Here is a 14,851-nt window from a genome sequence, read left to right as displayed (position 1 = left end):
AATATGGACATATAAGAGAATAATGTATAATGTAGACAAGATAATATAACAAAACTATGTGAGTGCAAGAATAGGTTGAGGTAAAAGGGTTACAGCCCGTCAAGTATTGAGTAAGGTATTAAGCATCAAGTATGGCCACAGTCCAGGAGGGAGGGAGGGGTTGTGCAAATGTGCTATATAAATGTGCAAATGTGCTAATATAGCATGTAAACAGACTATGCAGAGAAGTCTATCTCTCCTCTACCCTTAAGTGAAGCGTTGAACAGTTCAATGGCCCTGGGGACAAATTACTTCCTCAGTTGTGCATGACAGTGAGCGAAGTCTCCAGCTGATCAGGCTCTTCTGCTTTACAATAGTGCTGTGGAGTGGATGACATTCATTGTCCAAGATGCTGATCAGTTTGTTCAGGGTCCTTTTGTCTGATATTGAAGTGATGCACTCAAGTTCGGCTCCTACGATAGAGCCAGCTTTCCTTACCAGCCTATCTAGTCGCCCAGCATCCTTCTTCTTTGTGCTTCCTCCCCAGCATACCACAGCATAGCAAAACAAAACATGACTTGATTATGTTTTTCCTGAAGAAAGAAACATTCTTTGCTCTATGGCAAGACACATTATCATCCTGGAAAATGAATTCCTCATCACCAAAATAGATAAATAGATAGATACTTTATTGATATCCCAAGGGGAAATTGCTTTCGATTGATGGAATGACAAAAGAGTCCAAAATATATAATAACAAAAAATAAAATAAAATATATTTTTCATTTACATTCGGTTACAGTGGGCTAAAGAGAAAATGGATTGTGGATGATTGGATGATATTCAGAGATGAATCACAAATCTACATAGGGCAAGGAGATGATGTTGGTGTCTGTCTGAAGAAAACAAGAAAGTTTCCACAGTCACTGATGATAAGGGGGGTTGCATGTCAGGTAAAGGACCAGAGGAGATGGCAGTCATTACCTTTACTCTACATGCACAAGTTGAAATTTGAACACTTTTGTCATTCCATTAATCAAAAGAAGTTTTGGTGATAAGGAAGTAATTTTCCAGCAAAAAATGGTAAAACCATTCTTCAAGAAAGACATATCAAGTCAATGGCAAGGCCAGAAAACAGTCTGGATCTCAATCCCATTAAAAATTGATGGTGGAAACTGAAGAAAATGGTGAAAGGCTAGGCAATCAAGGACATGGGTAGATAGATGGAGGAGAAATCAAAAATAATAAATAAAAAGTTCCATGGAGATGTGCAAAAGTTGGAGAAAGTGAGATATATGTGTGTGTGTGTGTGTGTGTGTGTGTGTTTTGACGTGTGACAGAAATGAATAAAACCAATCAGAGTCATATATATATTTATAATTTCTATATTCAGAAATCACTTGTTAAAGTTTGTATGTGAAACAATACAGCCATTGAAAAGGTTGTACTATGTCTGACACAAATGGAGCTAAGAGACATGATGTGATAATTGCAATAGAACCATGAAAAACAGATGTCAAATGAAAGCTGCATAGGTTTATTAAAGAAATACAATCTCAGTGATTCTTACTAAATTACGATTCCAAAGAACAAAACAAAACTCCTGCCAAGTACCAAATTGGAAAAACAACAACACCCTTATACAAATGAGGTCTATTTATTTAATTCGGTGGATAAGTAAAAAAAAAAAAAAAAAAAACACTGGCAAAACATCCTTTATTGTTGTGGAATACTGTGTGTAGACCGATGACAAAAATGAATAGAACCAATCAGAGTCATATATATATATTTATATATTTATACCAAATTTGAAAAACAACAACACCCTTATACAAATGAGGTCTATTTATTTAATTTGGTAGATCATTTGATTGAATAAAACAACTGAATTTCAGTCAGTTGAATGACCCTCTACTGTGCAACATGCAAGCATATCTATACAAATCAGGATGTTGAATGCCATGAATATCACCAAAATTAAACGAAGGCTGCATGGTTTTATTGGGGAAAAAACCTCAGCTAGAAATAACCAGACCCCCATGTCCAAGAACAAATCAGTTGAATGACCCTCTACTGTGCAACCTGCAAGTATATCTATACAAATATTGATCTACACCTTCTTGTTGAATACCATGAATATCACCATTTATTATTTAGTAGTAAAATGCTAATAAAATAGAACTAAAAAAAAAGAAAATGTAAGAAAAAGAAACTGTACAGGAAACTAGCCTATGCTTACTAGTTAAAAATGCTGATATGCGTGGAAACTCATAAAGGCACCTATTTGCGGTGGCCTTTACTTTGAACAGAGACTTACATTTACATATTTAGCAACATCTGTGCTTGCCCTATTATTTAATGTCAAAATGAAAAAGATCTATAGATAGTTGCATTTATGAGTTAGTATTTATGGGAAACCCCCCCATAAAATTTCAACTAATTTTATAGCATCATATATCTACATTCACTGGACCAATATCAGCCCATTTATATGTGAGGGACATTTTAAAACCATCATCTTTATCACTGTCAGTCATTCTGCTCAGCTCACTCTCAACCCCTGGGTTCTCCCCAAGCGTTATTTCAGAGCCTTTTCGTCCTGTACACTCACCCCTCTCTCCCTCTCTTTCTCTCTCTCGCTGTGCTCCCTTTCCCTCTCTCGTTCTCTGGTTGCCCGTGCAACCGCCTCATCGAAGCACATGCTGATTCCGCTGTTCCTCTTCACCTCCCTATCTCTGGTCCTCCGTTCTCGCTCTCCTTCCTGAAGACTCAGCCTGTTCTTTTTAACATCAGGACTTGCGTCTCTACCTGCCTCCGCGTCTTTCTGCTCCCCCTGTCTGTCTTTGCCCTCTGCCCCCTGCTCTCTCGTTCCACCTTCATCCCCGCCAGTCCCTACCTCTGTCTCACTCTGTCTCTGTGCAGCGTGTTGCTCTGCTCTGGTGTCCAGTGACTGCTCTGGTGTCTCCATCTGTGGGTGTTGCTGGTTTATGTGTGGCAGGTATGGGTCTGCATCTCTGTGCTCTGCGGGTGGGTCATTTTCTGGCCCACAGGGTTGTGTGGTGTCTCCTGTGTGGAGCGCAGCGTCTGTGTGCTCTTGTGCTACAGGTGACTCTATGTGCCTCACCTGAGCCTGATGTTGCCTGTCATCGTGCAGTGTGTTCAGTGTTTTTGTGTCTGGGGTCTGTGTGTCTGGTGTGTGTTGTTGTATGTCTTGTTGTGGTCTTTTGGTGTCTTGCTTGTGAGTGTGTTGTGTGTGTGGCGCGTCCCTGTCTTTCTGCTGTGGGCTGTGTGTGTCTCTGCTCTGCATCTGCTGTCTGAGGCCTAGCGCTGTGAGACGGGACTGCTGCGGTTTGGGCGGCACCACAGGCACAGCTTTGGCCTGGTGCGTCCTCACGGGCACCTGTTTGGACACCACCAAAGTTCTGCCCAGGCCCTGCCCCAGAGATGCCAGCTTGTCATCCGTCTTACTCTCTCTATCCTTCCTCTCTTCTCCAACATTCCTCTCCCCTCCTTGTTCTGCCTCGCTGATGGGATTTTGTACCTGCTCTTCCTCCTCCTCCCTCTCCCTCTCCTCTCTGAGCAGCTCAGACTTCTCTGCATCCTCACTGGCTCTGTGGTCTGTCTGAGACTCCAGCAGCTGCTCGGCCATCTGGTGTCCGGCTGGCGCCAGATGTCCCTCCTCTGTGTGTCCTTCCTCTACCTCCTCCCTCTCTTTCCCCACCTGTCCGCTCACAGCGCCGGCCTCTCCCGTGCTCATGAAAAACTCGTTTTCTCCTCTTTCTGTCTCATTCTCTTCTTTTTCTTCGCCTATGCTTCTCTGGTCTGCTATTTCCTCTGCAGGGCCCTTTTGATCTGTGACTGCCCTCTCACTTCCATCTGGCTGCTCCTCCTCCTCCTTCGCCACAGGTAGTCTCTTTTCTTCATCTTCCTCTTCCCTCTCTGTCCACTCTCCCTCGTTTCTGCCAACCCTCTGTTCACCCTCTTTCTCTCTCTCTCCATCCTCTTCTTCATCTGTTACTCTCTCATCTTGTCCACCCTCCTCTTTGTCACTCTCTTCCTCATCAGCATCACCTGTCTCTATCTTTCCTTCATTCTCCCCATCCTTTTCCTCCTCCATCTCTTCACCCTCTTTCTCTTCCTTCTGGTATGTTCCGTCCTGCCATCTTCCCCCTGTGGGCTCATGGGAAACCACATTAAAGGAGGTGTCTGACTCTGATGCTGACCCCTCCCCAGCGCTAGTCCGAGTCTCACCCTGTGAGGGGACAGCAGTGGCTGAGGCTGGGTGAAGGTCTGACCAGTCCACCTCTTCTACCTCACTATCTGAGGGTGTTTCACCATGGCAGTGGTTAGAGTCTGTCTGTGTGTTGTTGCGATGGTCTCTGGGTGGCAGCGGAGGGCCGAGGTGAGTGCCAGTGGAGTCTTGGTCAAGCTGAGTGCGAGTGTCTGGTCCAGCGGTGGCAGTGTGGGTCACCCAGGTCTCATCCGCTCTGAGGAGGAGGAAATCAGTTAAGAACACTTAGACACACACACACACACACACACACACACACACACACACACACACACACACACACACACACACACAGACACACACAGACACACACACACACACACACACACACACACACACACACATAGCACAGCATAAATACAAATATAAACACACACACAGACATACACAGACACACACACACACACACCAACACACATACACTCACATACACACACATACACACACACACACACACACACACACACACACACACATGCACACACATGCACAGCATAAATACAGATATAAACACACACACACACATACATACATACAAGCACAGTTTAACAGATGGGAGTTGGCCTGATTTGTGGATTTCTGATGTAGGAAGTGAAAGTGGAAGTCATAGTCAATTTGATGTCTCTTCATTTCAGTGCTCTGCTTTACTGTGATGTATAAGAGTGTCAATCACACATCATGGTATAGCCTACACCTGTGTGTGTGTGTGTGTGTGTGTGTGTGTGTGTGAGAAAGAAGTTATAATTTCTCTACTCACCTCTGTCCCTCCTCTCCTCTCTCTTCTCTCTCTTCTTCTTCTTTGCTCTCTTCTCTGTGTGTTTCCTTGTCCATCTCTTTGTTTGTTGCTCCGTTGCTCTCTACATCTGTTACCCTCATCTCTTCATAATCATGACTTGAGTCTGTCTGTACCTCTGAGCACTCTGATTGGCTAAGAGGGAGAATGTCCATGAGCTGATTGGCTAGTGAGCTTGTGTCTGTTGCAGGTGAGCTTTGTGATTGGTCAACGTCATTGATGTTCTGAGAGCTGATTGGCAGCTGGACTTCGTCATGTATGACTTTTCCTTCTGATTGGCTACCAGAAACACTACTGCTTGTGTCTGTCTGATTTGAATTATGTGATTGGCCTACCCTGGACATGTTCACATAGCCACTACTTGGTGGAATAAAAGCTGTCTGCACTCTGTCCTCTGATTGGCCACTGAGGCAAGTATCTTCGTTGTTACTGGCAGGCAGAGGCTCACCCCTGGATGCAGGCCAGGCCAAGCCATGAAACTCCAGTTCATTAGGGAGGCTGCGCATAAACATATCCTCATACTCTCCCCTCTCGTCATCATCCTCATCCTCATCCTCTTCATCGCTCGGGTCTGAGAGCACAACCTCGTCTTCATCCTCGTCTGAGGAAGAGGAGGCATTGGGGTAGCAGGGGCTGCATTTGTAGGGAAGACTGTGGGATTTGATTGACAGACGTGTGTGCAGTGGGAGGGACGTCGGGCGGGAGGTCAGCGTGTGTAAGGGCACCGGAGACGGTGGGCTCGTCTGGGCTTTCTGCGGAGTGGAAATGCTGGTCTGGACGTCATGATCATACCATGAGCTGTCCTCATACTCGTCATCTTCATAGCACGGAGGCTCCACAGAAAACTCATTATTCTAAAGGAGAGAGACGGAAGGGTCCGCCAAGGAAGGTGTGACAGTTAAGTACAAAAAGCCTGTTGTATGAATTATGAAAGACAGTAGTATGACCATGAACCATTCATCTGTCTGTCTGTCTGTCTGTCTGTCTGTCTATCTATCTATCTATGTATCTATCTATCTATCTATCTATCTATCTATCTGACATTTTGTCTCATACACAAAGCAAAATAGACATTCAAAGGACACACACACCGGTTGGTATGTGCTGCTGTCCATCATATCGAGGAATCCAAACGTGTCCTGGAAGTCCAACGGGAGGTCTGCATCAGGGGACTCCTCCTCGACAGACATGGGAACATCAGCGTCTACAGAGGAACCCACCTCTGGGGTTTCCTCTGCTGATGCTGATGGAACAAGCACTGTGGACCGCATTTCTGTGGAGAGACAAAAGAATAAGGGCAGATTCATTACCACCTTATTGTCTTATACTGAATGTAATGACCAAACTTTCTAAATACTGACGGCAACAGTACAAAGATACTGTATTTTCTCAGCAAGACATTGTCTATAGAATAAATGTAATGTATTTGTTGTTTATTGATTACGTTCTCACTTTGTTGGTTTTTGATGTCTGTTTTGTCAAGTGTAAGTATATCACTAGCTTTAGGCTTGAAGTCATCCCCTCAGAAATCAGTTACAAAATTATGACACTAACTGATACAGATACATAATTTTGTGATTACTGCTTATGTTTAGAACCAAAGATGGTCATAGATAGGCATGAGGTTCACATTTTATAACCAAAATTGTTTAGGGATAGTTTAGGGATAATGTTGAGATTTCGGCCAGGTAATTTTGCTCCTGAAGTCAAGTTTAAGGTGAAGAGTATTAAGTTACTGTTCCAACTGGTACTCACCCATATAATCTCCGTCTCCAGTCTCATACTCTTCCTCTGCTTCTCCCTCTTCCTCTTCAATTATATCCTCCTCCTCCTCCTCCTCCTCCTCCTCCTCTTCCTCACTGCTCAGTCGCCCATTCAAACTTCTCTCTTCACACTCTCCATCCATTACTGGCGGTGTGACCTCTACCTTTTCCTCATGTATCTCCCTCTCTCCCTCTGCCTCCTCTTCTTTCTCTCCACCCGTACCACTCTCACTCTCGCTTGTTCTTTCCTCTATCTGTTTTTCCTCTTTCTCTTCCTCCTCTCTCTTCCTGTCTTCCTTCCGGCCCCGCTCCTTCTCCTCTTCTTCCTCCCTTTCCTCCTCCTCGCCTTTGCCTCTCCTCCGTCTCTCCCCCTCCTCTTGTGCAGGTGCGGGGGTCTCCTCATCGCCCTGTGCCCCCTGGATGACCCCCACCAGGCCAGAGGTGATGTGGAGGGGCACGGTGACGGAGAACGGCCCCGAGATGTGGATCCCAGCCCGCTTCTCCGCCCTGCTGGCCTGCCCTGGTGACCGGGTGACCGGAGCTAGTGCCCCGCCCGCAACCAACCCCGTCACTGCCGCCGCCGCCGGCCCAGTCCCCTCGCTTCCTCCAGAGGCCCCACCAACGGAGTCCAGGCGGCTGTAGGTGCCCTGGGTCCCGCCGCTGACCACACTCACGCTGGCCCCGCCCCCTCGGCGGTATGTCACCGCATAGCTGCTGGTGGTGAGCCCGCCTCCGCCTCCGGAGGATCCGCCTTCCTGTCCCAAGGGGACCACGGGGGACAGCTGAGTGGGCGAGGCTCCCTGACGGTTACCTAGGAAACAGAATGTTGAGTCAGTCAAGATGTTGTGGCACCTATTTGAAAGGAAAAGGACAGAGTCACAGGGCAGAAGGAAAACAGAGATGGAGTATAAAGTAATACAAGGAGAGCTGAAAAGATGAAAGGAAAAGAAACCATACCTTCAAAAGGGCCAGGACTGAGGGAGTCCATGCTTTTAGCTGGCCTTAAAGACTGTTTTTCTTTCTCTGCACAGAAATGAGTGGTATATAAGGCATTATGAGAGTAGTTACACTGTGGGTATACTGAAATGGTTTAACTATTTACATAGTGTACATCTACTGTTAATGGAACGTTGTAATCTGTGTTTGTATGTGTCCTGCATCAATAATTGTGGAGTGTTTTCTGTCTCTCGGTGTGTGTGTGTGTGTGTGTGTGTGTGTGTGTGTGTGTGTGTGTACCTTTGGTGGAACCCTTGTTGCGCTTGCGTGGATCAGGCAGCCGGCCCCCCAGGTTGAATATGGATCTCCACTTCCGTCCCTTCAGTGAGCCCTTTCTCCTGTACAGGGCAGCAGAGAGCATTGAAGCAGAGTTGCCCATTGTCTTCTCCAAACAAATAAAAACTAATCAAAATCCTGCAATTGATGGTCCATCAGTGATGGATTTTCTTTAGTTTGCTAACTATTCAAATGCAGCGCGCAGATTTCTGTAAGTGTGATATACGGAGATCATGCAGATCTTGTTCAAAGCACTGACTGACATAAGAAATGCAGCATGTATGCTCTCAGCATTGAGGCTTATTTCATTCATGGTCTCAAAGCAAAATGAGTCAACAGGGAAGTGAGCCCAGGAAGCAACTTACATAGCCTGTCACATTACGTTTATTTCTCTTTTTTTAGGAGTTGACTTGGTTGCTGATTTCTCTCCTGAAACCTGGCAACACAGTCCAAAGCCACCACAGATAGCCACCAACCCAAGAAGAGGTGAGGCACTGACTTGGGCTGCTATTTGATGAACTGATAACATTAACATGGAACATTTACTCAGTTGATTAAGCTTACATTCCAACACTAGAGACCCTTAGCCCTCAAAGAGGTTTTCTTCATGCTAATGACTCTGGACCTCATGCTACATCCATGCACTTTGGTTTAACAGGAGAGGGCATAGGATTAAGTTTGAATATGTTTGAATATGTATATGTGTGTCTGTATGCAGCTATGCTCAAGATTACAATTCAATGATTCAAAATGACACACTGTTAATCAGTATATCAGTGGTATGTGGAAAACATTCTGTTAAAGCGCCAAACTAACTTTTAAAACTACAGCTATACTAGATCAACATTGCTACTGATCGAGCAACTGATCACAGTGCTAATACAGTTCTTTACTAGCCTGGAAAATCCAGACCCTGGTAATTTAGAAAGATTAATGGTCTGGCCACGAACAATGTAATGGCCCAACTCGAGGGGCAGCAACAAGCATGCATTTAAAAATCTCACTGCACGCAATTGGATAACACTAGACCATGTTTACTCTGAATGATTTCGGACTTCGACGCAATCGGATAACACTACGACCAATGTTTACTGTCCTCCAACGTTGCAGCGCTGTCTTCATCAGTTTAGCTGGTTCCCCGGGATGCAAGGGGTAAAAGTAACGTGCATCATTGCTCATTGCCAGAGTGTCTCGCAGAGACAATTCCATGATTGTGCTCTCGCGAGAACTCTGGGTGGAGTTAACTCAGGGTAACTCCAGGGTAGTTCTTTACTGCTTCAGACATTGTTTTCACAGCACTTTGTGACTTGATGACAGAGATGCAGCATTGTCCCTATCACTCAGGTGTCAAACCAATGCCACGCTGGAGGTCGTGCCCTTACTTGTCAGACGGCTCGATGATGGCGTGGTAAGGCCTCATGACAGGAGGGCCGTTGCCTGGGCTCATGTTTCCAGGATACTGGGATGGCATGGACCTGAAGAAGATGTCTTCATTGCCCTGTAAGGTGGGTGAGGGGAGGGACTTCCTGCGCTCGGTTGGCATCCCTGAAGCTGATCCTTAAAAGACACGGGTTAATTCACTGGTGGGCAATATCATAGCAGCAGCAGCGGTAAACATCATAGCAGCTTTGTTGGTAGTAATAATAGTTGTATAGTGTAGTGCGGTAATATAGTAATAGTAGAAATAGTGTTGTTGTTTATGTATCATTAGACATCGATATAGCCATCATGCTACAGCCATTATGATAACTCATGTATAGTTTTTGCAGTTATGCAATGCAACAGATGGATAACATTAGTTATAACTGTGGTGATATAGTGGCATCAGCAGTAACACTGCATGTGACATTAGACCACTGACTGCAATAGGCAGACTTATAGTTATAGACTTATAGTAGCAGGTGTCAATGGCAAAGTCATAGAGGTGTGGTCATTCTGACATTCAACACTAGTGGAGTGTGAAACTAGTGTTTTAGAATGACTACAACCTCTGGAGGTGTAGGAAAGAGTAGCCGGTAGGTGTTGCAGTCCAGGTACCTGTGTCTGGGAAGAGCTTAGACACGTGAGTGAGGATGAACTCAACTACGATGGACTGGACGCGCACCTCCATGAAGGCCGCCGTGCCGTTGAAGCCAGATGCCTCGATGTCTTTAGACCTGTGAAGAGACCACAGCATGATGAAGATACAGAGATGGTTACGAGATGGTTAGAGAGTCATTGAAGAACTACTGAAGAGACAAACAAGGTCTGCCAGAGAGATAATGGACCCATGTGGACTTAGTATGTCCCAAGTGTGGGCTACATAGTGTAGAAGACACGCACCTAAGCAGGTTTGGAGCCCATACAATGGCCAGGTTCCTGGCATGCATGTTGGTCTCAGCAGAGAAAGAGGACATCTTAATCAGGTGACGCATCAGAAACTCCAGAGTCCTGTGACAGACAAAGAGAAAGAGTCAGAGGGAGGGAGAGAGCGGAAGAGAGAAAGACAGCATTGCTAACGGATGACACTATCTGGTTCTTATATTGTACCATCTTTACATCTGTGTCTTCTTTTAGCTTGTTTTGGCTTTTATGGTAAGCACCACGTCAGTATGGCACTTTTTGAAATTGACAACATAATGAGAATGGACATAAATAAAACACACCAACATTCTGCTATTTTGTGACTGATTAACTAAACCTTTTTCACTCACATAATATACAGTATTTAAGCACCAGTGTCTCATCTCTCTTTTTACCCTCACCAGTAGGGGGCAGAGGGTATTGTAATCGGGTCCACTACTCTTTCTCTTTAAGTCTACTCACGTGACTTAAAACTACTGGTCCAATTTACTTCCCATTTTCAAATGAAGATCCAAATTCAGTAATCAGCTTAACTGTGCATTGTCTAATAAATCCTCAGTGGACATTCAGACGCACATTATGCTTAGTACTGAGCACCTGCATTTCCTGTGAGGCCATAACAATCTGTACCCATCCCATGCATTCACTTCCCTAAAGACCTGTTGAGCTCCTAAATGTACTGCAGTGAATACTGTATCACTTCCTACACACGATGGTGTTGCAAGTTGCCATAGTGAACATATGAAGCATAGGGTTAGCCAAATTCACACAGAGTAATGAATAGAATGTCACAATGAGAGAGAATTGAAATGAATGAGATCAGGGATGAGATAGGTTGTTTTAATGAATGCTGTAACTTTTTAGATCATTATGGAGTCTGACAGACAGAGAGAGAGAATCAGAGAAATAGTAACTTGAGAGTGAAAGAGAAAGAGAGCGTGTGTTTTACCTGAAGTGTGGAGCGGGTAGTGAACTCAGCACGTCTTGAATCTTCACTAGGCGCTCATCCTCCAGCTGTACTGCCACTGCCTCCTACAGGTAACCGAGAGGAGAAAGAAAAATGGGCATTACCGTTTCTGAAATATACAGGAGTGGGTGTGTGCGTGTGTGTGTGTGCGTGTGCGTGTGTGTGTGTGTGCGTGTGTGTGTGTGTGTGTGTGTTTGTGTGTGTGTGTTCATTTACAGTATGTGCAGTGAACATGAATTTTGAGACTCACAGCGAAGCGGTCGTAGAGCTGGTAGGTGAGCAGCGGGTTGGGCAGCTCTCTGAAGTAGGCCTTACAGAGGGAGCTGACACAGTGGATGTCCTGCTGGTACACATCCTTCGTCAGGTCCGGATTCCCCTCACTGTCAAACTCAGACCTACACACGCACGCACGCACGCACACACACACACACACACAGACAGCATTGCACACAGAAGAAGACACACATGCACACTTTTAAAAAACATCTTTTTAACATGCCAATAAATCTTTGTCAATCTGTATAGGACACAACACTGACATACACAAACACATACACAAAACACACTAGCACACACACAAACGGACACACACACACACACACACACACACACACACACACACACACACACACACACACACACACACCGTAGTTTTTGTATGTTGGACGACACGCCTGACAGTCTGTAGATTCCATCAACAATTCCATGTTCCTCAATAAACTCACTGCAGGAGCGCAGCACCTGAGGAACTGACAGGCAGAGATATACCAAATAAATTCTCCAACTCTGAAACTTTGCTGTAGTGAAGTGAGAAGTGAAGACTCTTTCAAAATGGCATGAACAGTCGTGACAAACAAATGGAGATGCAAAGTGCATCAACAGATACCTCAGATACCTCAATCAATTTTGATATTTCCAAAAAGAAAGTTTAAAAATATAAATGTGATATTTTCTATTGACACACATTAACACAGATAAAATAATTAAAACTGTTATACAGTACTTTGCATTCATATACTTTGCTTATGGTACCATTGAAACTGTGAGGTGGACTGAGAGGTGTGTGTTTGAGTGTAGTCAGTGTCTCAGCCAGTCAATGTCCAGCTCAGGTGTGTGTTGCTGCATTCTTACTTTCCTGGCCAGTGGTGGTCAGGTGTTCCATAAGGTCACAGCCAAACACCTTCTCCTTGTTCCCCCCTTTCCTTCTCGCTCTCCTCATTGCTCTCGCTCCTTGTCTTCCTCACATGAACATATCAGGCATGTATAGTGTGTGTGTGTGTGTGTGTGTGTGTGTGTGTGTGTGTGTGTGTGTGTGTGTGTGTGTGTGTCTAAACAGTATTACGTGAGTGGAGAGTATGCTGTAATGTGTGGTAGATTATTGTGGTGTGGTGGGTTAAATTGTGGAACATGGCCTGTGACTTAGCAGATGGGAATGACAGACTTCCTGTAAAAATAACATGATTGAGAACACGTAGAATCTTTGAAAATGTGCTTCCCGTACCTTATATAACACAATATATGACCATACTGTATATGAACACACGGTGATATGACATGCTTATTGCTCCAATTAAATGTAGCTTATAAAGGGCTCATGAATACTTAGCAATGGCTACTGGAAAATCAGAAGTTTCTTTCAATTTCTGTTTTGGGGTGCACAGGTCTTCTTGGAGCTTTAAAACACATTTGATCTGTTTGTATACAAATGGTCAGAAACTCACTGACACCTGAATCTCCGTGCACAAACGTCACTTAACAGACAACTCACACAGCACACGCAGAAGAAACAACAGGAAAATATCTCAAGCTATGAAATCTCAACGGCCGTGGCCTTACACAAGACCACAGATTTTAGGGTTGACACTACACCAAAAATATCCCACATTTACAATCACACCTACAAGCATGCATTGCCATTTTACTCTAAGCCATATATGCCAGGGAGTTTATCAGATGTGAGTCGAGTAAAATACAGATACACACACACACACACACACAGAGAGAGAGAGACACACACACACACAAACACACTGAATTGGCGTCTCTTTCTTCACTTCCTCCTGATGGCTCTGTGAAAGTTTTTGAGCAAAAACATGGCCACACCCTCAAGCCTTTTCTCTCTCCTTCTCATTCTCCTTCATCTCTGTCGCCCCCCATTCACTCATCCCCTGTTTTTCCCCCTCTCTCCATAGCATGACTGCTGTCTCACTGTCCACTGAAGGCCTTAAAGGCTGACCCACACGGTTGATTCTGGGAGCGTCAGCACCACATCTCTCACTCGCTACTCCTCGCTACTACATGCTGTGACTCAGTCACTACTCATTCTTGCTGTCTCTCCCTCTATTTCTCTGGATCTCCTACCTCACACTGCAGTGCCATTTCAACCTGTTCACTCTTTCCATCATTTTTCTTTGTTTCCCCATCTACATTGCATCTTTCTGTTTCTCCCTGTGTCTGCTTGACGCTCCTCTCGCTACCCTGCCTCTCTGTGCGGAAGTGAGCGAGATCTGCGCTCGGCTGAAGACAAGGCCTGCTAGTCACTACCTATCTAGGCCCCGTTTGCCTGAGAAGCATACGTACACTCTCGCCAAACACTCTCTGAACCTCCAAACACACACACACACACACACTCCTGGGCCCTTGTTGTGGCCCCTTTGGATACCTAGACAACTACCATCGCCTCTGAATGGCAGACGAGGAGTACCGTTCCCCCAGAAATGGGCATTAGAGATTAAAAAAGAGCAAAGAGAAGAGGCAGAAAGCGCACCCTACCTTCAGCACCGCACCGGCTCAGCCTGCAAGCAGCACAGATGGTGACGCAAGAAACCACCAAACTTCCCTTCGTGACTTCCTGACTTGATGACTGTGTCTGTGTGTGAGCGTGTGTGTGAGCGTGTGTGTGTGTGTGTGTGTGAGAGACAGCTTTGTCACAATCCTTATTTCTCCTTACTCTGTGTTTCATTTGATGTGCATCAGTCATTTGCTCATCTATCTATCTCTGTCCACATACCTTTTGTATTGGAAGCAATTATGTTATTAATGTCACAAGATTTAGATTTAGTCATTTGTAGACATAAATGTCAATTAGCCTACGTCATACACTGCAAATAAAGGCTATGACTATTTCGGTGGCCCCTGTGATCATTTCAAGACAGTTTCAATATTTAACATAGGCCTAAGGGACAGTCCTGCTGCTCGTTTGACGGATCTTCCTCTGTAACAGAGGAACAGGTGATGAGCCTCTGACACGTTGATGTGGGCTTTGGCGACCTCTCGTGGTTGATGTAGGACCAACTGATTTCCTCCTCTTTTTTTGCAAATGTATAGGCTATTAATCAAGGGATCAGCTGCTTCTTACGTCTGAAAATAGAACGGTTGAAATGCGGACAGACAGAAATCGGGTCATTCTACAGATTCGGTGCCGTTCATAACATGGATTTTCT

The 14,851-nt window shown here is 45.0% G+C and overlaps 1 protein-coding gene across 3 annotated transcripts; it reads right to left on the bottom strand.

Moving 5' to 3' along the window:
• Nucleotides 1–1,495: 1,495 nt before the first annotated feature.
• On the bottom strand, nucleotides 1,496–14,217 carry si:dkeyp-68b7.12 (myb-like protein X). Of its 3 annotated transcripts, none has more exons than XM_042091675.1 (14): nucleotides 14,181–14,217; nucleotides 12,540–12,852; nucleotides 12,055–12,157; nucleotides 11,659–11,803; nucleotides 11,391–11,473; nucleotides 10,421–10,528; nucleotides 10,136–10,254; nucleotides 9,481–9,655; nucleotides 8,063–8,160; nucleotides 7,784–7,849; nucleotides 6,819–7,637; nucleotides 6,155–6,336; nucleotides 5,028–5,917; nucleotides 1,496–4,466 (listed from the first exon to the last, which is right to left on the bottom strand). In XM_042091675.1, the coding sequence occupies exons 2-14, from the start codon at nucleotides 12,625–12,627 to the stop codon at nucleotides 2,558–2,560; spliced, it is 4,785 nt and encodes a 1,594-aa protein (XP_041947609.1). In that variant the 5' UTR covers nucleotides 12,628–12,852; nucleotides 14,181–14,217; the 3' UTR covers nucleotides 1,496–2,557. The 3 variants fall into 3 exon arrangements, with proteins under 3 accessions (XP_041947609.1, XP_041947601.1, XP_041947618.1); XM_042091667.1 differs by lacking the exon at nucleotides 14,181–14,217 and adding an exon at nucleotides 13,011–14,122; XM_042091684.1 differs by lacking the exon at nucleotides 14,181–14,217 and adding an exon at nucleotides 13,432–14,122.
• Between the last annotated feature and the right edge of the window lie 634 nt (nucleotides 14,218–14,851).

This window comes from Alosa sapidissima, chromosome 1 (genome assembly GCF_018492685.1).
Source record: "Alosa sapidissima isolate fAloSap1 chromosome 1, fAloSap1.pri, whole genome shotgun sequence".
NCBI lineage: Eukaryota > Metazoa > Chordata > Actinopteri > Clupeiformes > Clupeidae > Alosa > Alosa sapidissima.
Note: the sequence above shows the minus strand (reverse complement) of the source record. Positions and strands in the feature narration are given on the sequence as shown.

Bases quoted from the DNA above. Each gene is read 5' to 3' on its own strand.
- si:dkeyp-68b7.12 (XM_042091675.1), bottom strand. From the start codon at position 12,627: ATGAGGAGAGCGAGAAGGAAAGGGGGGAACAAGGAGAAGGTGTTTGGC. The intron at 10,529-11,390 runs GTAAAACACACG...TGTCTGTCACAG, and splicing joins CTACCCGCTCCACACTTCAG to GACTCTGGAGTTTCTGATGC. The intron at 5,918-6,154 runs GTGTGTGTGTCC...TCTCTCCTTTAG, and splicing joins ACAGCAGCACATACCAACCG to AATAATGAGTTTTCTGTGGA.